Source organism: Perca fluviatilis, chromosome 2, assembly GCF_010015445.1.
Source record: "Perca fluviatilis chromosome 2, GENO_Pfluv_1.0, whole genome shotgun sequence".
Lineage (NCBI taxonomy): Eukaryota > Metazoa > Chordata > Actinopteri > Perciformes > Percidae > Perca > Perca fluviatilis.
Window position 1 is genome coordinate 3,569,893 of NC_053113.1, and position 22,852 is coordinate 3,592,744.

Consider the following 22,852-nt stretch of genomic DNA (forward strand, 5'->3'; position numbering starts at 1 on the left):
TAAACCATGATAATATCTCATGAATAATGTTGATTAAAACAGTGGTTATTGGGCTAAAAATACCAATAATAACTGTCATAGATTTCGAGTTAAGGGGCGGGGGGCGTGTTTTTTTCTTTCGTCGATATCCGACGGTGAGGGAATAACATGAATGTCTATCTGACGGACCCCTCGGCGAAAAAATAACGTCAAGGGTACCCCTATTTCGTTGAAACTTGACGCCAGGGTCCTTGACCATGCGTCATACATTTGACGAGTAGGGAGTGAGACTGTGTTGGCCGTGCACATGTATGGAATAAATAACAATATAAAACAGACGCTCCGCTTATACTTTCACGTCAAGTTCAAGTCAGTTAACTTAACACCCCCCATCTGTTTTTTTTTCATATATCGCAACCTGCACACTAGTGTTAATTTTGTCAGTCTTGTGCCAAACGTTTTTGTTAGTCAAGTGTTAGTCGACTAAAAGTCTCGTCATTTTAGTCAAGTTTTAGAGGCTTATTTCAAGTGAATGCAACATATGTGTTGTTTTTCAGACAACGGCAGCTGCAGACTGTCGTACGTCTCGTGTTGGAATCCAACACAGTGAAATAGAGACAAACTTTTACACCATTTAGCTGTCAGCATTAAACTGCTTTTAACAATAACAGTTGATTATTTTTTAGATGTTACATATCATGAAGTGTTTTTAGTCCAACAGTTCAAATGTTGATAATCCCAGAGATGAAATCAGATGACTGTTTTTGTGTTTGAGGCTCAGATCTGCTTCACAGTGCAGTGTGTGTGATGGTGAACACACTGAACTTTGATTCAAGCAGCTGATCTTCAGTCAGTGTTTCTGTCCACAAGAGAGACTCTCAGTCCTGCAGAGGTCACAGAGACACTGAGGAACCAGCTGACAAGACCATAAACCCAGGATAAAGAGGTTGAGTAAATGTGGTGTTGAAGGTGTGGAGGTGGATCAGTGAGTCAGAGGAGACTGTGTAGAAGGAAAGAGAGCCAGCAGGAACATCCACATACACTGCTACTCTGTCAGAAGAAGAGGAGGTGGTGATGGATGTGTTTCTCTTATTGTGCCAGACAGAGTAACCATCATCATCAGAGCACCTCAGACTCCAGGAATGATCATTCCATCCAAACCCCCAGTTACTGTCTCCTTTCCTTCCGATTCCTCTGTAACTCACTGCTATAGAAACCTCTCCTCTCCTCTCGACCTCCCAGTAACAGCGACCAGTCAGACCATTTCTACACAGAAGCTGAGCCCAGCCATAAAATCTGTCTGGATGATCAGGATATGACTGATCTTCTCTCACACATGTCACCTTCCTGTTGTTGTCAGACAGTTTGAGTTTTCTGTTTACTGTGTTTGTGTCCAGTTCCAGTTCACAGACATCTGATGGAGAGAACAAGACACAACTGCAGGTTAAAACAACATGAACAGTTAGTGAACATGAGAGTCAACATGTCAACAGTGTTCAGCTTCTTGTCTTCGTGTTGACCCGATGATGACAGCTGATGATCCAAATCTAGAAACATGAACTGAATAAAGTCTCACTAATAAAACTGTCACATCTTCTTCTACTGCAGCACAAAGCAGTTCTGAACCATCTGCTTTCTAAAACGGGTATTAGCTGATGTTTACTTTATAGAAATACCAGTTTAGGTATGAAAAATTTGTATTTATGGTATGTTTGCGTATGTGTCGTATATCTGATACCAGGTCTCCCAACAGGGAGGAACTGGAAGATAAATCTACCTCATCTCACTTTATTCTCCTTTTAAACATCTTTGTGACATTAATTATACCGTGTTGTGTTTATGAACAGTTATGAGTTTTTTCAATGCTTATTAATTAAAAACATCCAGAGAAGAAAAGTGAAGGCTACTTGAACACAACTTATGTGTGAATAAAAAATGAAGAAACAAAGTTAGCTTTCTGCTGGCTCGACTATTGATTCATGTATTTATTAGTTCTGTTGGATCAACGTGTTCAGTTTGTGGATTTGTGTGACACATGTTTAGAGTTTTATTTGAGCCTGTAAAAGCAATGAAGATGTTTATGAATAACATAAAGTGATATCTTAAAAAAAGACTAAGACAAAATACTTGAATACAACACAGAAAGAGAAACCAGAATAGTAAAATACATTACTTCGCGTTATACATTTTACTTGTCTGTCCTGAACATTTCATTTTACTACGGTTTACATTTAAAATACTTGACATTTGTTTCTGGGGAAATACAGATATAGCTCCTAGTGTGTAAGTTAAGTACTTCCACAGTGGAGGCACCATGCTATTGTTTCTTAATTATTTCTTTATAATTACTTATGTCTATAATAATAACATCCACTCGTAAAGGGAGATTTAGACAATTCACCATCAACTGCTAAGCACTCACGATCCTGTTCAGTAAAACATTGAAATAATAAGTAACCTCATCTTATATTATACTTCCAGCGACAGGAAGGGGTTAAACTAGTGTAACATGCAGCTAAGTTCTCTTAGAGCAAACTTAAAACACACTCACAATTCCTCAGACCAGGTATAAGTCTCTGCGGTCCACCATGGTCCACCCTGCAGGAAGAAACAAAGACACAATCAACTTCATACACCAGGACTTAGGATGATTTCAAGGTTTATCCATCATAGTGTAAAATGAGATGGAGTGAGACTCTGCAGCTTGACCAAGTTTAAGTCAGGACAATGCTGCTAAAGCTATCACCGTGTGGTTACACTTAAGCCGCTTACACATGATACATGATTTTCTCTCTGCGCACCGCTAGGTAGGGCGCAGAGCAAAGTGCAGCGCAGGTAAACATCATCAAGGGTGGCAAGGAAGCTATTTCCTGTTGCTAGATAACGACATGCCATTATCTTATTGGTTGCGCCTTCGAAAAGTCAGTGGCTTGAGAGCAGCGCAAAGCAGCAAATCCAATCGGTGCGCAACACCAGGGGTAGCGCAGTGCATAGTTGGGTGCCAACGCCCTCCCCGTAGGAAATCAATGGAATGACCGGCGCAGAGCGGATTTGCCGCCTATCATGTGTAGGCGGATTTACTCTGAGACATGCACAACAGCATTCTCTATGCCCTGGTGACAGACTGACAGGCTGGAGGTTTGGAGGGGTTTTATTTAGTTTGGTGTGTAAAATGGTCTAAATAAATGACATGTAAATAGGATAAATACGTTTGGCTTATTTTTCCACCTTACTTTAATTATTTTGTTAGAGAAAGGTAAGCTACCAAAAAAGGTCCCGTTTGGTACTGTTACTGAATTTCACCTTCCTGTATTGCTACAAAAGTTGACTAGGAAAAGTGAGTACTCAACTGGAATGTATGTTGCATAAAAGGGATATGTAAGTTGATTAAATCTTATTTTGTTAATGCCAATCGAATTGTTCCAGAGCTCTCACCTTGAATACAAATAAGTATTTATGTGATAAGATTGAGAACCCCTGTAATACACCTTCACTTAGATCCTCCATTAAACATGAACCAGAGTTTCTCAGTGACGAAAAACGTGTTCGTCCGTCGATACCTGAGAGTGTCCAGTCTGCAATTTGGATCCTCTAGTAAAGTAGAAAGCAACTTCACTCCTGAATCTCCCGGATGATTGTAGCTCAGGTCCAGCAACCTCAGATGGGAGGGGTTGGAGCTCAGAGCTGAGGCCAGAGAAGTACAGCCTTCCACTGAGATCATACAGCCTGAGAGACTACACACACACACACACACACACACACACACAGAGTTGGTCATGACAATTGCGGTACGACCTGGGCCACAACCTGGGAGAAATACATAACAATGACCTTGAGTGCTAGAAATGGGCAGGGCTCTACAGTACAGCTGTACACAACAAGAACTAATGTTGTGTAGCTACTTGAAATTGTCATTTCCCAGTAGAGAGAGAGAGAAATAAACCTTAGTTTATCATTGTTTTGCAGTGATTACATTCTAAAGCACAAATAAATAAACATGCAATGATTTTGTGGAGACTGATTTCTCCTCCTCTGCATAATTACTGCAGCAGCTGGATAAGGAAGTAGGTTTACGCTAGTATAGATTTTTGACAGGGAATGCATTTAATCGCTCCGTTCTGCTGTTGTTGAAGCTGCCTGTTAATCCAGCTTAAAGTGATGGTTCGGAGTAATTTCACCCTAGGGTCCTTTGCACCATGACCTCGAGCCAAACACCCCCCCAGAGGCTTTTTTCACCTGGGTTTAACATTGGGAGCGTTAGCGTAGAGTAGCGTTATCAGCAGAATAGCTTAGTCCAAATGACTTTCCCACTATTAATGTTCGAATACCAACGTTATGATACACTAGTACGTAAATATTTGTATTCATAAAAACGATGGATTGGAAAGTTTTGTACAACGTAACGTTTGGAACACTTGCCTGCTCTCTTCTGCTTTCTGTTGCTGCTGCTGTACCTGCAGTTAGACGAAGTGAGGGCAGTCTACAAATTACTACCGAAAGGATACAACAAAAATATTTATTAATTTAATGATTAAATAAGGTAATGTCTCCAAACTTACCTCAATTATTACTTGTCTTCTGCTAGTTATACTACAGCACTTACTTAAAAAAGAAAAGTTAAATTAAAAAATATTTTTGTTGCATCTCTTTTCGGTGTTGTAATTTGTAGACGTCCCTAAGCACTCGTCTTAGAGCAGCAACAACAACAGCAGAGAGCAGAAGCCAGCAGGCAAGTGTTATTTACACAAACTTCTGGTGTACTTACAAACTTTCCAATCCATCGTTTTATGAGTACATAACCTATTTGTACTAGTGTAGACGTTTGGTATCATTTTGGGCATTATTAGTGGGGTCATTTACGAGATACAAACGTGGGTCCATTAGCCCCTGCGCTGGCTACTCTATGCCAACGCTCCCAATGTTAGACCCAAGTGAAAAAAGCTTCTGGGGGGGGGGGTGTTTGGCTCGAGGTCATGGTGCAAAGGACCCTAGGGTGAAATAACTCCGAACCATCACTTTAATTCGTGAGTCACTAATTTTAGGCTCAGAGCTGAATGCTCTGTTCTGACTTACTGTGCGTTGTGTAGGACTTTTATGTCTCTGTCTGTGATGTCAACATGCCTATCCTGATTTGGTCTGGTTTCCCCATGGGCAGGTACCTGTCACTGTATTTGATGTTGACTTTAATTAAATGAAAATGAAAAATGTTTAATGTTACTGTAGAAGCTACATGCTGGTGTCAAAGACACTATACTATTTCATATACTGTATTCTTATACAGCAGAAAGGCCTTAGAAGCTGAGGTTTTATTTCATTTATTTTATTGTCATACTTGTGTTGAAAATAACAATTTCCACTATACTATAAAAGCAGTTAAAACAAGTTTAATAAAAAGTAGAACTCCTGATAACTGCTGTGGGCTTCTATGTCTCTGTCTGTGATGTGAACATGCCTATCCTGATTCGGTCTGGTTTTCCCATGTGCACATGCAGATTTACAGACACAACGTAGTGAGACTGTCACAAAGGGGACCGTCACATCAGCTTGAGCCTTCCTCAGGGTATAGGAAAGGTAAGCTGAACACAGTAAAGGAAGCTAAAAAGAGAACAGAAGAGAGTGGCCGAGCTGCTGCCAGAAAAAATCTGACTGGCTTTTAGTTGTTGCAGAGGTTTCGCGAAATAAAAAAAGGGCAGGACAGCGAGCTGACCTTCTTGGACTATTAAGAGTTTATTAAGAGTGGTGACAGTCATTTATATTCTAATTATAGACTAATTTCATCATTGTCCCAATTTTCCAAAATACTGGAAAAACTCTTTCTGAAGAGGCTTGATAGCTTCATAGAAAAATGTATAATATTAAGTGATGATCAATATAGATTTAGGAGCGGCCGATCGACTTCGATGGCAGTTATTAAATTAGTGGATTATATAGCATCCGCATTAGATAAAAAGTATTTTTCTCTGGGTGTTTCTGTTGATCTAAAAAAAGCCTTTGATACCATAGATCATAAATTGTTAATGAACAAACTAGAGCAGTATGGTTTCAGAGGCCGTGCTTTCTCATGGTTAGAAAGTTATCTTGACTACAGATACCAGTATGTACATTTTAATGATCAACATTCAGAAATGTGCAAAGTAACTTGTGGGGTGCCCCAGGGATCTTTGATTGGTCCTAAGTTGTTTATTTTATATATTAATGCCATCTGTAAGGTATCCGATTTGTTAAAATGTGTTTTATTCGCAGATGACACAACTTTGTATGTATCTGGGGATAATCTTCACCAACTAATTGCTAATGTGACCAGAGAACTATCCAGAATCAAGCGATGGTTTGACCAAAATAAACTATCCTTTAATCTAAGTAAAACTAAATACATTATATTTAGTAATCGTCAAATTAAAACCAGCATGAGCTTAAAGGTTGATGATGTGGTATTAGAAAGGGTGAATGAAAATAAATTTCTTGGAATAATATTAGACCATAAATTATCCTGGAAAGCACACATCGCTCATGTTCAATCAAAAATGTCTAAAACAATAGCTATACTACATAAAACCAAGTATGTCCTAAATAAGCCATCTCTGTATATTCTGTATTGTTCTCTTATTGTTCCATACTTTTCTTACTGTGTTGAAATATGGGGCCATGCCTACACCACAAACACAAAACCTATTTTTATTTTACAAAAAAAAGCTACAAGGATAGTCAATCATTCACTGTATAATGAACCGACAAACTCGATATTTTGCAAATTTATAGCAATAAAATGTTCTGATCTTCTCAGTCTGAATACAGCTGTTTTTATTTTTAAAGTCTATAGGAAAATATTGCCTGAAAACATACTATGTTTGTTTGAAAAAAGGGAACAGAAATATAACTTAAGAGGAGAGAACATGTTTAATAAACAAATGGTCCGAACAAACTTTAAAATGAAATCCATTTCGGTAAAAGGGGTCGACTTGTGGAATGGTCTCACCAATGATCTTAAGAGGAGTAATTCCATTCATTATTTCAAAAAACAGTTTAAAACTTAAATTTTTTCAAATATAAGGTTGCCTAAGTAAAATCGTATAGGTATGTGTTTACGTATATGTGCAGGCATATGTATGTGTATGTATGTATATGTGTATGCATATGAGATTATATATAGTATGTATATATGTAAGTGTGTATGTATGAATATATATGTTTATGCATGTATATTGTTTATGTTTAACTTCTGATGGGTAGATGTTGTTTTGTAAATAGGGTAGGCATAATAAGCTATGGCTTCAGCCTACAACTTTTCGGTTACCACCCTTGTTTGTAATTAACCTGCTGTACTTATATTATGTTTTATGTTTAGTAACTGAAGAAACCTTCATTCATTCATAGTAAGTAATATTAGCTGGCTTGCTATGTCTTGTGTTGTTGCACCATTGGCTGCTGGTTAGCAGAGATGTTGACTCGCTAGATTTTAATTACAAGTAATGTAATCATAACAAATGCACATGTAGAGTTATCGATATTTATGACAGCAGTGTAGAAGTAAATTACTGTGACACTGTAGGCACACAAATCGGGAAAAAAATATATGAATGTTCCACAATGTTGCTTTAGCTTGCATTGTTACTCAAGTCCTAACCACCAACCTGAGAGTTTCCAGTCTGCAGTGTGGACTCTTCAGTCCTGCCGACACCAGCTCCACTCCTAAATCCTGCAGGTCGTTGTTACTCAGGTCCAGCTCTCTCAGACTAGAGGACTGGGAGCTGAGAACTGAGGGCAGAGTTTCACATATTCTCTCTGACAATGTACAGCCACTCAACCTAAAAGAGATTCAATAGAAAGGCCATCCAATAATGAATACATGACAAAAATAACAACTTAGAGGTTCATCATTTTCAAATAGCCGAGCACCAACCTGAGAGTTTCCAGTCTGCAGTGTGGACTCTCCAATCCAGAGAACAGATGTTTCACTCCTGAATCCTGTAGGTTGTTGATACTCAGGTCCAGCTCTCTCAGACTAGATGACTGGGAGCTTAGAACTGAAGACAGAGCTTCACAGCTTCTCTCTGACAGGTTACAGCCACTCAGTCTGAAGAGGAATCAGCAACACATAAGAACACAGCTACAAACAAAAACAAATTAAAATTAAAGAAAAACTCCATTTAATCTGGATAGTTCTGTGTGAACATACATAGCTTTGTTGGAGGCTTTGATCACTGGCAGCAGCCTCAAAAGAGCCTCCTCTGAAGCAGAGTATTTCTTCAGATCAAACACATCCAGATCTTTTTCTGATGACAGTAAGATGAAGACCAGAGCTGACCATTGAGCAGGAGACAGTTCATCTGTGGAGAGACTTCCTGAACTCAGGGACTGTTGGATCTGCTCCACTAGATAACCATCATTCAGTTCATTCAGACAATGGAACAGATTGATGCTTCTCTCTGAAGACAGATTCTCACTGATCCGTTTCTTGATGTACTTGACTGTTTCCTGACAGGTCTGTGAGCTACGTCCTGCATATGTCATCAGACCTTGTAGGTGTTTCTGATTGGGCTGCAGTGAAAGACCCAGGAGAAAGCGGAGGAACAAGTCCAGGTGTCCATTTGGACTCTCTAAGGCCTTGTCCACAGCACTCTGGTAGAAACATGTTGATGTTGATTGTTCTTCTGACAGCAGATTGACTCCAGAGTTGATGAATGTCAGATGGACATGAAGAGCAGCCAGAAACTCCTGAACACTCAGATGGATAAAGCAGAACACCTTGTCCTGGTACAGTCCACTCTCCTCTTTAAAGATCTGTGTGAACACTCCTGAGTACACTGAGGCTGCTCTGATATCGATGCCACACTCTGTCAGGTCTGATTCATAAAAGATCAGGTTGCCTTTCTGCAGCTGCTCAAAGGCTAGTTTTCCCAGAGACTCAATCATCTTCCTGGTCTCTGGACTCCAGTGTTGATCTATCTCAGATTTTCCATGATATTTGATGTTCTTCAGTTTGGACTGAACCACCAGGAAGTGGATGTACATCTCAGACAGGGTTTTGGGCAGCTCTCCTCCCCCTATGGTCTTCAACAACTTCTCTAGAACTGTAGCAGTGATCCAGCAGAAGACTGGGATGTGGCACATGATGTGGAGGCTTCTTGACGTCTTGATGTGGGAGATGATTCTGCTGGCCTGCTTCTTGTCTCTGTATCTCTTCCTGAAGTACTCCTCCTTCTGTGGGTCAGTGAACCCTCTGATCTCTGTCACCATGTCAACACACACAGGAGGGATCTGATTGGCTGCTGCAGGTCTTGTGGTTATCCAGAGGCGAGCTGAGGGAAGCAGTTTCCCCCTGATGAGGTTTGTCAGAAGCACACCCACTGAGGTGGACTCTGTAACATCAGTCAGGATCTCAGTGTTGTGGAAGTCCAGAGGAAGTCGACACTCATCCAGACCATCAAAGATGAACACAACCGGGATTTTTTCAAAGCTGCAGATCCCTGCTTCTTTGGTTTCACTGAAGAAGTGATGAACAAGTTCCACTAAGCTGTACTTTTTGTCTTCCAGCACATTCAGCTCTCTGAAAGTGAATGGAAATGTGAACTGGATGTCCTGGTTGGCTTTGCCTTCAGCCCAGTCCAGAGTGAACTTCTGTGTTAAGACAGTTTTCCCGATCCCAGCCACTCCCTTTGTCATCACTGTTCTGATTGGTTCATCTCTTCCAGGTGGGGTTTTAAAGATGTCTTCACATCTGATTGCTGTTTCTGGTCTGTTTGGTTTCCTGGATGCTATTTCAATCTGTCTGACCTCATGTTCTTCATTGACCTTTAAAGTCCCTCCATTGGTGATGTAGATCTCTGTGAACATCTTACTCAGAAAGGTTGGGTTTCCTGCTTTAGCAATCCCCTCAAATACACACTGAAACTTCTTCTCCAAGTTGGACTTGAATTTGGGGCGGCATACTGCAACACGAGTTCCTGAATAAACAAACAACAAATTACATCAGAGAATCTAAACATTTAAGGCTGTATCAGTTTTAAGAAAAACAGCCTTGGATCTGATGCAGATGTGTGCAATATAGTGTGTATATATATATATATATATATATATATATATATATATATATATATATATATATATATATACAGGTTTTTCCCATTTTGACTTAATTTCCTCTTCCTTTCCATCATGTAAACTCTTATGTCCTCTTACTGTTCTGCAGACAGTCAGCCAGCTCCTCCTGCTCCAATCTCCTCAGGAAGTGCAGTGTAATCTTCAGAAATGCATCTCTGCTGCTCCTACTCTGCTCTTCATCCTCACCGTCCAACACATCCTCAGCCTTCTTCTGACTCTCTAAGAATTTTGGGTGGTCTGGATTCAGAACCTTCTGGATCTTCTTCAGTTCATTCTTCACAAAGGTCACAATGTTCTCCTCCAGCAGCTGAAACACAACGATAAACTGAATATTTAATGTAAAGAACTAGGGGTGTGACATGACACTCAGCTCACAAGATGAGACATGAGAGTTGGTTCATGAAAACAAGACGAGATTTTAACACTATTCTGAAGAAAACCTAAATGATGAAATATGACTTTTATTCAAACCAAAAGTCACAAAATGAAAAATGAGCACCGTGAAAGGTTTTGCCACAAACTCAAATGGCTTCTTTCTTGTATAAAACAACTCTTCAGACCTAAAAATTCAAATTCAATTTGATTTATAGTATCAAATCATAACAAGAGTTATCTCAAGACACTTTATTTATTAATGGGCCATCCACATGGAAACGCTTTTTGGTGCAAATGCACGTTTGCATCGTTTTGACCGATCGTCAAACAAATCCTGTAAACGCACTGCCTGAAGATGCACTTTTTGAAACCTGTTCCCAGGTTGAAAAAAACGGCACCCTTGCGTTTTCGTTTGGAAAGCAAAGCCACATAGTTGCGTTTCGATGATGTCAGTGCCACACCCCTCAACCTCTAGCATTCGACCTCTTACCCCGAGATGACGTCTCATAACAACAACACACAAACGATTCTGGTTTCTTGCTATTTTCGTCGTCTTCTTCTTGTGTTATGGTTTCTTCTTCTACTGTCTGTTAGTATACAATATGCAAGCTTCATATGCATGCTCCGCCTCTTCTTGTGTGTTTTTTGGTGAATTTCTGTAGCAGAAACAGTGCCACCTATAGGCCTGGAATATGAAGTAGCGTGTTGAGTGATTTACAAATGGTTCCGTTTGGACTCATATATTCTTGAAACGATGCCAGGGAAGATAGGGAAAAAAATAATTGTTTTGGCACGTGTGGACATGGCCTTAGTGCAACACTAGCAAGGAAAAACTTCCTTTTAGAGAGAAACCTTGGACAGACCCAGGCTCTTGGTAGGCGGTGTCTGACAGTGCCAGCTGAGGGTACGATGAACAGTGGCAATTATTATAATAATAAAGATAATGGAACTATGACTAGAAATAGTAGTTGTAGTAGTTCATGGTGCAGCAGGGCACTGCAGGGCGTAGCAGGGCACAGCAGGGCACAGAGTGAGATTTATGCTGCCTCTGCAGTGTGTTAAAGTCACAGTGAGACACGGCAATGCCAGTAAAGGGGACACAAGTGTGGTTACAGTTTCCCAAAATAACTGCGGCGTCTCTCTCTACTCCCAAACCCATGCCTGCAACCTATTAATAAAAAATTATTAATTTCTTACAATGCACTATAAGTTTTATTTGTGTATTTGTATCTTATTCTTTTTTTTCATGACCGTTTTTAATTGCTCTTTAATGTTTTATGTAAATCACTTTAAATTGCCTTATTGCTGAAAGGTACTATAGCGATAAAGTTGGGTTGCCTGTACAATCTCAGCCTGTCAGTCTGTCACAATGGCACATGGACCCTTTTGTCTTGTGCCTGTCAGTTAGACACCAACTTCCACCTGTCTCAGGAGTTAAACATTAACTGCACGGCGATCTCACTATATTATATTATATTGCAGCAAATTCTGTCTGCATGAAGTTTTGAAACTGTAACCACACTTGTGTCCCCTTTACTGGCATTGCAGTGTCTCACTGTGACTTTAACACACTGCAGAGGCAGCATAAATCTCACTCTGTCTGCACCACACCTCTGCGTGTGTGTCGGAGCTAAGCCCTGCTCTCTGTGAAAGACGCTCTAAAGGTACAGAAATTTGGCACCGAATGAGTTCAAATTAATTGGTCCTCCGTACTACCGACGGAATTCTGCACTTGTTTAATGATATCACGAGACAACTTTTAACCTCATCTAGTTTAGAGTTTGTACGTACACACCTTAAATATGGAGTCCAGGTCTGTTTGATGCAGCTGGGCAGACTGAAAACCAAGGCCATCTGAAATCTTCAGCTGAATTCTGTGGAAAAAACATCAAGTTTAAGAACATTTGTTATTAAAATCTGCAACCTACACAACTGGCTGGGTCTTCCTCCAAGCCTCAGCAGCATAGGTGCTAGATGGAAGGAGGAACATTATTCAGCTTCCTATGACAAGCCTGAAAAATAGAGTTCATAAACTTCAACACAAGAGGTTCTGCATAACCAGGAAAACCAATGATGATGATATGGGGTACCGGGGCCATCGACATCCGGAGGGAGTTTGGAGTAGAGCTGTTGCTCTCTTGCGCCAAAAGGAGCCAGCTGAGGTGGTTCCATCTTCTGGTAAGGATTTCTCCTGGGCGCTTACCATTGGAGGTCTTCCAGGCAAGTCCAGCTGGGAGGAGACCCCAGGGTAGACCAACAACACGATAGAAGGATTATATATCTCATCTGGCCTGGGCAAGACTTGGGATCCCCCAGTAGGAGCTTGAAACCGTAGCTAGTGAGAGGGATGTCTGGGCTACCTTTCTTGACCTGTTGCCACCGTGACCAGAACCCGGATTTAGCAGATGACAATAGCAATGGACTTGTAACTTTACTTGGACCGATTGATCAGGACTGACTTGATATCCTCCCAAAAGCCTTAACTTTAATAATGATCTTATTATATAGTCTTATTAAAAAGTAAAGCGAGTCAACTCTTCATTTTCCTGAAAACAGCAGGGACCTCATGTATAAACTTTGCGTACAAACAAAAGGTTGCGTACGCCGGTTGTCAAGCCCATGGTATCAAGATGAAACGCAGTGTCATGTGGGTAAGGCATGGATACCCGAACCGAGCCCGACGGGTCCTGGCGGTACCTGACGGGCCGGGACAGGTTCGGACAGATATATAGAAATTATGGTCAGGTTCGGGTCGGGCTAGTAGAATAAGTTTAATTTTTGTACACAGTGTGTGCGGTGTCTGAAATAAACACAAGACTGAAAGCCAAGTTCATTAATTTGCTCACCAGAAACAGGATTTTAACCCTGACGTTATTCATTTTATAACGTCGGCCCTGGAGGTAACGAGTCTCCCCTTGTTTTCTGATCACGGGTCGGAAAAGAAGCAAGCAGGAAAGGTTAACACATTGAACATTTTAACAGCTTATTAATGTGCGCTTGTTTCCCCGTGTGCGCTCATCTGTTGACATTTCCAAATGCCTTCCTACAGTTGCTTAATAAAAGCGGGCTTTCCACAGAAAAACATAGCCTACATGTGTCATTAGTATGAAAAAAAAATTAGATTTTAATTGTGTCGGGCTCGGGCCGGGTTCGGTCACGACTCTTTCGGACACGGGCCGGGCTCGGACAGAAAAATTCGGCCTGATCCGGACTCTACATGTGGGTAAACTCAACTGATCCTGTGGATGATGTGTAAGTAAGTGAACAAGGTGTAGTAAATGAACCTGACCCACCAAACACTGGGCTGACTGCAGCAGCTTTACAGTGCCGTTTGGATGTCATAAACAGCGTGTGAAAAAGTGGCAGGAGAATTGGCATATATGTTTTAACCAGTTCTTTCAAGGATTTGCTTGTTATTTAGAACAATGTTAATTTATATTAATTTTGCAAATATTTCTGTTATTGTATTTATTATATTCATGCACAGCAGATCCAGGGTGCACACTGTCACCTCCCATAGAGACGCTGGCTCACATGGGTCCCTCTTCTCCTCATAAATCGGGTTGGCTTGGGACTGCGTCTCTCAAAAATTAATAACATTACATCAGTGGGTTCAAACTGCTTATTGTGCCTAATTTGGATTGACATGCACAGTGTCTTTGTGTGGCGCCGCCACTCTTATTCTCTTGATTTCCACTTTGATATCAACCTTTTTTTCTGCCATGGTTTTGGTTCTCTGAACCCGGTGCATACACAAACCTACACCAGAAAATTTGCTCAATCTGCAGATTTTCTTTTATTGCTTATCCGAGATGATAAATCATGATTTTCCTTACTTTCACCTTTGTGATCACACCTCAATCTCAGTCGTGTTTGTTTTTTCTTGCGTGTTCTGCAGCAGGATTAACCTTGTGATTGGAAAAGGATGATGTAGGGGTGCATTTATAGTCAATTGCATATTAATTTATGGGAGGAGGCAAGGCGGGGTCAGTGGCTCATTCACGTGCGCTCATTTTCACACTGATTGTGATATATAAAGGACAGATACCCAGAACCTGGCGTACGCCCAGTTTTGTGAATTTGAATATTTCTGTGCATGCGTACTTTTCAGGTTTTTGCAGATGCCATCTTTTAATATGAAAGATATGCAGTTTTATATAAATGAGGCCCCAGGACTCTTAATTCTTTTTTTTTTTTCGTGTAAATGACAAACCCTCAGGTGGTTAACTGTTGCTTATTAACGTTAATTGTGTTTTTGATTTTCACTGTGGTCTGCTAAAATGCATTCAAACTTATAATTGTTGATGATCTGAAGCCAAAGCAGACAGTCAGAGAGACTTAAAATAGGCTAAAGTGAGTCCAGTTTTAAATTATTACCTTTCTTCAGCAGCTTTTCCAACTTTAAAGTAAATAGGAGAATGCATAGACCAGTCACTCTTCATGGACACACAGCTGGGTCCAGATTCAGATTTAAGCTTAGGTTTAGGTCCAGGAGATTTTGGATTCTGCTGCTGCATCCTGATACAAACAAAGACAGTGGATGAGTAATTTCTGTGTTCATCAAAATGTAATCTGATGAAAGATGCTGTTTCATCTCCGTTGATGATCAGTTGCTTTGTTGAATAATAAAGTCGTCGTTAAAGAGCCCTATTATATCAGTTGGTATATTGGTACTCAGCACAGTATAAGAAACATGTTTTTTTGAACATCAAAGCATATAAATCTATTGTAGTAGATTATGATGTACAACTATGATGCTAAAAAAGGGAGTATAATATGGGCTTTTTCATACATATTTCATACATATATTTTCAGTGTGAATCATGATGGAGGAGTGATCTGAGTGCTGAGCTCTAACATGGAGAAGAGTCCATCATCATCTCACCTCTGAGCTTTGGTCTGGCTGTCAAGGTCCCCACACAGAGTGGGTTTTTTATAGGGAGGGGCTCCCTCCTCTCTGTCCACACACTGACTCATAGCAGTGTCCTCACCTGCTGGGAGAGATCACCTCTGTCACTATAACAAGCTTTTTATCACAGGACACATTAGTCTCTTATTCCTCTCCAACACAAATACTGTAGAAAACAGAGAATCAGCTGCTCTTTCATTCAGGCACACGCAAACCAAGTCTGTCTCAGTAGTTGGAAGATGGCTGTGGGTTGAATACAATACATGACACCCAGGTGGATCAAGTAGTCTGACAAGTTCTGACATATCCTTCATTCTTCACTGATGATTTAAGCTGTCCCACATCAGATGATGGAGTTCTACTATCTGTCCACTAAATGGAGCTAACTGACCATCTAATCATCTTGGGCCAGTTGTTCAAAGGTAAAATGATTGGATTTTGGTTATCGGATTGGATGAAATCTTGAAAATGGGTTGTTCAAAAGGGAAAAAAGGAATCTGAAATCACATTAGATGACGGAATCCAATCCTAGTTTTAATCTGGATCAAACCTTCAGTTTGTGTTGTTCAAAACTTGTCAGTAGGATTTAGATAACATTGATTAAAAACAAAAGGATTATCCTGATCCCAACAGAGGGTAGGATTTCAAGGTGGATTCCAGGAAGAAAATGTAGTAAAACTTTAAAATTGGTCAAATAATACATTTGTATCATTTAGTGTATATATTTTTATTTATATTTTGCACTTGACTTGTGTAACCGTTGTAACAGTGATAAAGTAGATAAAGTAGACATAGACTACCAATTAAGATATTCAGTATAGTAAAGTAAAATAAAAATAAAAATGATCTTGTCCACATGAAATCCCCCAAACAGATTTCAATAACTAACAATAATAAAATATTCAATTTTTCTGTCATTCATCACCGTGTATTAATTTAAAAGAAACAATCATCAGAGATGAGGCTGTCAAAAATTATTTCTAACAATTGCATCCCTTACTATACGTCCAGTCAGTCCCTCATTCTGACAGAACACCAGAGGTTGGTCTGGTTCTTCAACAGGCTCAGGTGCATCATAAAGAAACTGAAAGAGCAGAAGCACAAATACTCCTGGCAGAGGAACAAATCAAGCTGACCAAACTGCAGCAAACCAAAGCGAAACTTCAGATCCGCCTCCTAAAAGCAAGGCTTGGAAATGCTGGTCTCTCCTCCTCAGCTGAAGAAGAACCCTGAACATTCTTTATTTTGTTAACTATTGGACATTTATCCTTTTTTTTTTTTTTAAGACGTTTTCAAAATATCCACAGTTTATTTGTTAATGTATATTTGTTTTTATTTGTTGTGGCTCAGATGAGGGGTCATAAAAGAAATTATGATTGGAAGTGGATGTTTATGTTATGTTTGTGTTTTCAAAACTGTGTCAGGGTGATCCAGTCCAATGTTGCGTTGAAAAACCAGCATAAAAGTAAGACAGATTACCTGATCCTGCATAGCAAAAAATGGGATTTGCAAATCCGTATCATTTTGATCCAGATTAAATGTTTTGAACAACTGTCCCCTAAAGATCAGCAACTTCAACTCTATTCTGTGAGAAACAGTGTGATGTATGCTGTTATGTAGCCTAATAGTGGAAGTGGAAGAGCAGAAGTGGAACAACTAATGAATTTAGCTGATAATAATTGTGTACTTTTAATTTTATGAACTAAGTACATTTAGCTGATAATATGTACTTTTAACTCAGTAATGTCTTCAAAGCAGAACTTTAACTTCTACTAACGCAGTATGCTTTGATAGTGTGTATTGGTACTTTTACTGCAATACAGAATAAACATTAGAGACTTCAGACTCTTTCATGAGTTGTGTGTTTATATAGGTGAGTTTCAGTAATGTTTGATGAGTCATTTCTCGTCCTACACTAACAGATCAACCATAATGGTTAGCATGGTTAGCATTGGTTAGCTACTGTTGTTAGAGCAGCTGGTGATCCTGATTCTCTGCCCGAGCCCAAACTTGACACAGCTAGGATTAGGTTTACACAGTTAGGATTACGAGTTGATAACTGTTACAGTTAACTCTAACCAAACTAAACTCTTCTCCAACAAAACACATTTTTACAGTTTAGGGAAAGATAAAAAATCAGCTGAAAATGATACTTACCAAATGTTTAACATGGAGGAAACATCTGCGTCACATCAAGACCAAGTCAAAGAAAAAAACTGCTCCCACACACAGAGCAGGGAGTACACCAGTGAGAGAGAGAGGAAGGGAGGGGGAGAGAGAGAGAGAAGCTGCATTCTGCTCCACAGTGTTCCCCTGAACGCATCAGAATAATGTCATCATATCAAATATTAAATTACACAGGGGACATTTTACTGCACTGAGAACTCACGTTTATACAATATATCAGCATATAGAGTATAGAACAGTGCAGCAATAAAACAGTTTAACTTAGTATCAGATATAATTTAGTAGCGTACATCATGTAAAAAAATCAAGATAGAATATCAATATATGCTATAATACAGTAATACAGATCACCTTCAGTCCTGTCTCACTTTGTCAGCAGAGCTACATTTGACTTCTTAAATATGGATTTGGAATCCACTCCATGGTTAGCATGGTTAGCTTCTGTTGTTAGAGTAGATGGTATTCCTGAACACTAAGAGCTGTTTGTGTTAATGCTAACCCTAACAGCCCTAACTAAATTAAACTCTTCGACACACAAACACATTTTTAAAGTTTGATGAAACTAACCGATCAACAATCAGCTGAAAAGTGTCACCAAAAGTTTAACCTGGAAAAAACATCTGGATCACAACACGGGACAGAGTGAACTACCAGAGAGAGACTTTGACCTTTAATGTCCCTTATCAAGACACCTTAGTACCAGTACCAGTTTCTACGATTCTACGATTCACCATGGTAACAACCACAAACACACAGGTCGGCGGAAATACTCACTGTGCACAAACAGCGAGTGCAGCAAACATGCATTTCGTTAAAAAATCAAGACAGCGGCTGCTGCTGCAAAACAGATAATAATAATGATAATGGGAAAACCAAAGCTGCACACATTAGTGGGTATGTTGTATCCTTTTCTGAATTTCTTTACTTTGTAATGTGTATATGGATTTTTGAAGTTGAATGAATTTTTAAGTCTTATGTGAATATTATATATAGGGCTTTTGTTAATTTATTGATAAATGATGTACTTACTGTAGATGTTATATTTTATTATGCAATGTTTTGTGACCTGTGTGATCTTAGCCCGTGGGTCTAAGGATGGAAATTAGCCTTTGGCTACAATCCGGCATGTTTACATGCATGTATTCCATGTTTGTTAATTAACATTCACTGTCCCAATCAAATAAATAAAAAAAAAGAGAGAATTGGTGTGGGAGAAAATTGCTGCTTGAGTCAATGCGTAAGCATTAACAGTGTATTAATGTCATATTTAATCACAGTTAACTTATGATATTACTGATGAAAACTGGAATTGTATTACACCTATAATTTCATTTAGGTGCAATCCTGCGGACGAAAAAGTAAACTATACTATTCCCATTGTGAGGTTGCAGCACCATATCATTAACAGAACTATAATGTATAATTATGTATTTCTTTTTAATGGTTCTCAGTGGTTTGTGTCCAGGGAACACTACAAAGACGTTTAAAAAACGTTTCAGAGCGAGTCACACTTTTCTGACGGCTCTGCATACAGTGGCTTTACTATTACATTATGATCCCCTACACTGTTATAAAGAAAACTGCCGTTTGCAAAAAATACCTCTCAAATTGGTTATGTGGAAATGAAAATACATCTAGTCGGGACTCAATATCATCTCCCGACACAAACTCTCTGTGAAGTAATTTTTCATCAACGGGATTGTCCACAAAAGGATATGACATGTTTGAGAAAAAAAACGTTTTATAATCTGCCTAACATAAACCAATACGTTTTTTTATTTATGCAGATAACTGCATTAAAATGCGCCTGATACAGACTGAATGAATGAATGAGGAAACGCTGTGTCAAAGGGAGGAGACTGAGAGAAGAAAACCTGCTCCCGACCAGGTGAGGCTCACAGGCTCAGTTACCATATTAACTGACTCTGAGGTTAAGTTACCTCTCTTTCTGAAACAGAAAACCCAGAGTTTCACTCATCTCAGGGTTAACACACTCAGAGTTTTCACTAAACTTGCTTTCTGAAATGGACCCCAGCTCTCTGGACTCCAGTGTTGATCTATCTCAGATTTTCCATGATATTTGATGTTCTTCAGTTTGGACTGAACCACCAGGAAGTGGATGTACATCTCAGTCAGGGTCTTGGGCAGCTCTCCTCCCCCTCTGGTCTTCAACACGTCCTCCAGAACTGTAGCAGTGACCCAGCAGAAGACTGGGATGTGACACATGATGTGGAGGCTTCGTGATGTCTTGATGTGGGAGATGATTCTGCTGGCCTGCTTCTTGTCTCTGGATCTCCCCCTGAAATACTTCTGGGGGTCAGTGAACCCTCTGACCTATGTCACCATGTCAACACACTCAGGAGGGATCTTTGAAATTCTTTGAAATTCTTTTATTAGGATAACCCCTTGACATGTACCATCTCGTTTTTCGAGGGGGTCCTGAACAAAATACAACAAAAAACATTGCAGACACACAAACATGATAAACAAATCAGAACAGAACAGAAACAAATAGCCAAACAACAACTAACTCAAAACAGACAACAACAGACAAAAACAAAAACGAAACAAAAAACACAGAGCCTACAATTACAACGTAAGGGAATAAGGATCATTCAAAATATAGCCAAGCATTACTGTAGAATGTTAGTAAGATTAAGGGGTTCAATAAAGAGAGAAGAGTGAGGAATGAGATATAATTTTCCAAGGCATGTTTAAACAGTGAAAGATGAAATGGAACGAATATTTACTGGCATTCCAGTCGGAAGGTGCTTTAAACATAAAAGCATTTTTTGATATGGACTTAGAAACATTAGAGGCCTGTACTACGAAGCAAGATCAACATGGCCTGGATTTCTTTCAGTTACCCGGCTTCACCAAACCTAACAACGCGGTCCCGCATAACCTGTATCACGACGCTGGTTAACAACTAGTTCAGTCAACTCAGAGTTTCCCAATCCAGTGGCGCACACGTTCACATAAAAGAGGCGGTGTTTGCACAGCATGACCAATCGCAAACATCTACCAGAGCCGCATATTTTACATAAGAAGAGCAAATCATAATTCTACATAAATATGAAGAACACAGACTCGGTTTTACAGGGAAAAGGCAATACAGTCACTGCTTCCTACAACAGGAAGGAAAGCTGGCAAAGAAAAAAAGCCGACGCTGTAGATGCGTAAATCACTTACTCTTATCAATATCACTTCCCCATAAGTCAGGCGCAAGATGTGACCATAATTACACTTGTGCTTTCCATAAACTGTCCTTGCTTTAGCAAATTATTTCAGTTGCAACCCTGGCAGTATTAAGCGATTGTGAGAGCAAATAATACTATATAAAAACATAATTCAAACCGATGTGTGCGTTGGCGACACACGGCTCAAGAAGCCGACAAATAGCCAATATGTAATTCCCTCCCATTAATATATATATATATATATATACAGTGCCTTGCGAAAGTATTCGGCCCCCTTGAACTTTTCGACCTTTTGCCACATTTCAGGCCTCAAACATAAAGATATAAAACTGTAATTTTTTGTGAAGAATCAACAACAAGTGGGACACAATCATGAAGTGGAACGAAATTTATTGGATATTTCAAACCTTTTAAACCAAATAAAAACTGAAATATTGAGTGCAAAATTATTCAGCCCCCTTAAGTTAATACTTTGTAGCGCCACCTTTTGCTCGATTACAGCTGTAAGTCGCTGGGTATGTCTCTATCAGTTTTGCACATCGAGAGACTGACATTTTTGCCCATTCCTCCTTGCAAAACAGCTCGAGCTCAGTGAGGTTGGATGGAGAGCGTTTGTGAACAGCAGTTTTCAGTTCTTTCCACAGATTCTCGATTGGATTCAGGTCTGGACTTTGACTTGGCCATTCGAACACCTGGATATGTTTATTTGTGAACCATTCCATTGTAGATTTTGCTTTATGTTTTGGATCATTGTCTTGTTGGAAGACAAATCTCCGTCCCAGTCTCAGGTCTTTTGCAGACTCCATCAGGTTTTCTTCCAGAATGGTCCTGTATTTGGCTCCATCCATCTTCAATTTCTTTTTTCATCTTCAATCAATTTTAACCATCTTCCCTGTCCCTGCTGAAGAAAAGCAGGCCCAAACCATGATGCTGCCACCACCATGTTTGACAGTGGGGATGGTGTGTTCAGGGTGATGAGCTGTGTTGCTTTTACGCCAAACATAACGTTTTGCATTGTTGCCAAAAAGTTCGATTTTGGTTTCATCTGACCACAGCACCTTCTTCCACATGTTTGGTGTGTCTCCCAGGTGGCTTTTGGCAAACTTTAAACGACACTTTTTATGGATATCTTTAAGAAATGGCTTTCTTCTTGCCACTCTTCCATAAAGGCCAGATTTGTGCAGTATACGACTGATTGTTGTCCTATGGACAGAGTCTCCCACCTCAGCTGTAGATCTCTGCAGTTCATCCAGAGTGATCATGGGCCTCTTGGCTGCATCTCTGATCAGTCTTCTCATTGTATGAGCTGAAAGTTTAGAGGGACGGCCGGGTCTTCGTAGATTTGTAGTGGTCTGATACTCCTTCCATTTCAATATTATCACTTGCACAGTGCTCCTTGGGATGTTTAAAGCTTGGGAAATCTTTTTGTATCTAAATCCGGCTTTAAACTTCTCCACAACAGTATCTCGGACCTGCCTGGTGTGTTCCTTGTTCTTCATGATGCTCTCTGCGCTTTACACGGACCTCTGAGACTATCACAGAGCAGGTGCATTTATACGGAGACTTGATTACACACAGCTGGATTCTATTTATCATCATTAGTCATTTAGGTCAACATTGGATCATTCAGAGATCCTCACTGAACTTCTGGAGAGAGTTTGCTGCACTGAAAGTAAAGGGGCTGAATAATTTTGCACGCCCACTTTTTCAGTTTTTTATTTGTTAAAAAAGTTTGAAATAGCCAATGAATTTCGTTCCACTTCATAATTGGGACCCACTTGTTGTTGATTCTTCACAAAAAATTACAGTTTTATATCTTTATGTTTGAGGCCTGAAATGTGGCAAAAGGTCGAAACGTTCAAGGGGGCCGAATACTTTCGCAAGGCACTGGAACTGTTTTTGATAGGTTGTCATTTTCTGTGTGTGACATAAGGAGAAAGTAAACAAAAAACAACACACACAACTCCTCCCACCTCCAGCTAGCTGTGCTCTGCTCTTGTCAGCGCATCCTTCTTTTTCTTCCAGTATCAGATTCTCCTGGGGTCAATGTCGAAATGTCTCGCAGGTTTTTTACCCGAGTTTATACTTTAAAACTCTTTTC

At 39.8% G+C, this 22,852-nt stretch overlaps 1 protein-coding gene across 1 annotated transcript; it reads right to left on the reverse strand.

Moving 5' to 3' along the window:
* Positions 1-241: 241 nt before the first annotated feature.
* On the reverse strand, positions 242-17,589 carry LOC120570764 (protein NLRC3-like). Its single transcript, XM_039819291.1, has 11 exons — positions 17,522-17,589; positions 15,341-15,446; positions 14,833-14,973; positions 12,251-12,329; positions 10,159-10,387; positions 8,156-9,923; positions 7,880-8,053; positions 7,611-7,784; positions 3,540-3,713; positions 2,531-2,577; positions 242-1,393 (listed from the first exon to the last, which is right to left on the reverse strand). Exons 2-11 carry the CDS (start codon positions 15,430-15,432, stop codon positions 873-875), a joined length of 3,399 nt encoding a protein of 1,132 aa, XP_039675225.1. The 5' UTR covers positions 15,433-15,446; positions 17,522-17,589; the 3' UTR covers positions 242-872.
* Positions 17,590-22,852: the final 5,263 nt, after the last annotated feature.

Excerpts from the sequence above, each read along its gene's own strand:
- LOC120570764 (XM_039819291.1), bottom strand. The coding sequence starts at position 15,432 with ATGAGTCAGTGTGTGGACAGAGAGGAGGGAGCCCCTCCCTATAAAAAA. Across the intron at positions 9,924-10,158 it reads GGCTGACTGTCTGCAGAACA|GAACTCGTGTTGCAGTATGC; the intron begins GTAAGAGGACAT and ends TTGTTTATTCAG. Across the intron at positions 2,578-3,539 it reads TGCAGACTGGACACTCTCAG|GGTGGACCATGGTGGACCGC; the intron begins GTATCGACGGAC and ends TTCTTCCTGCAG.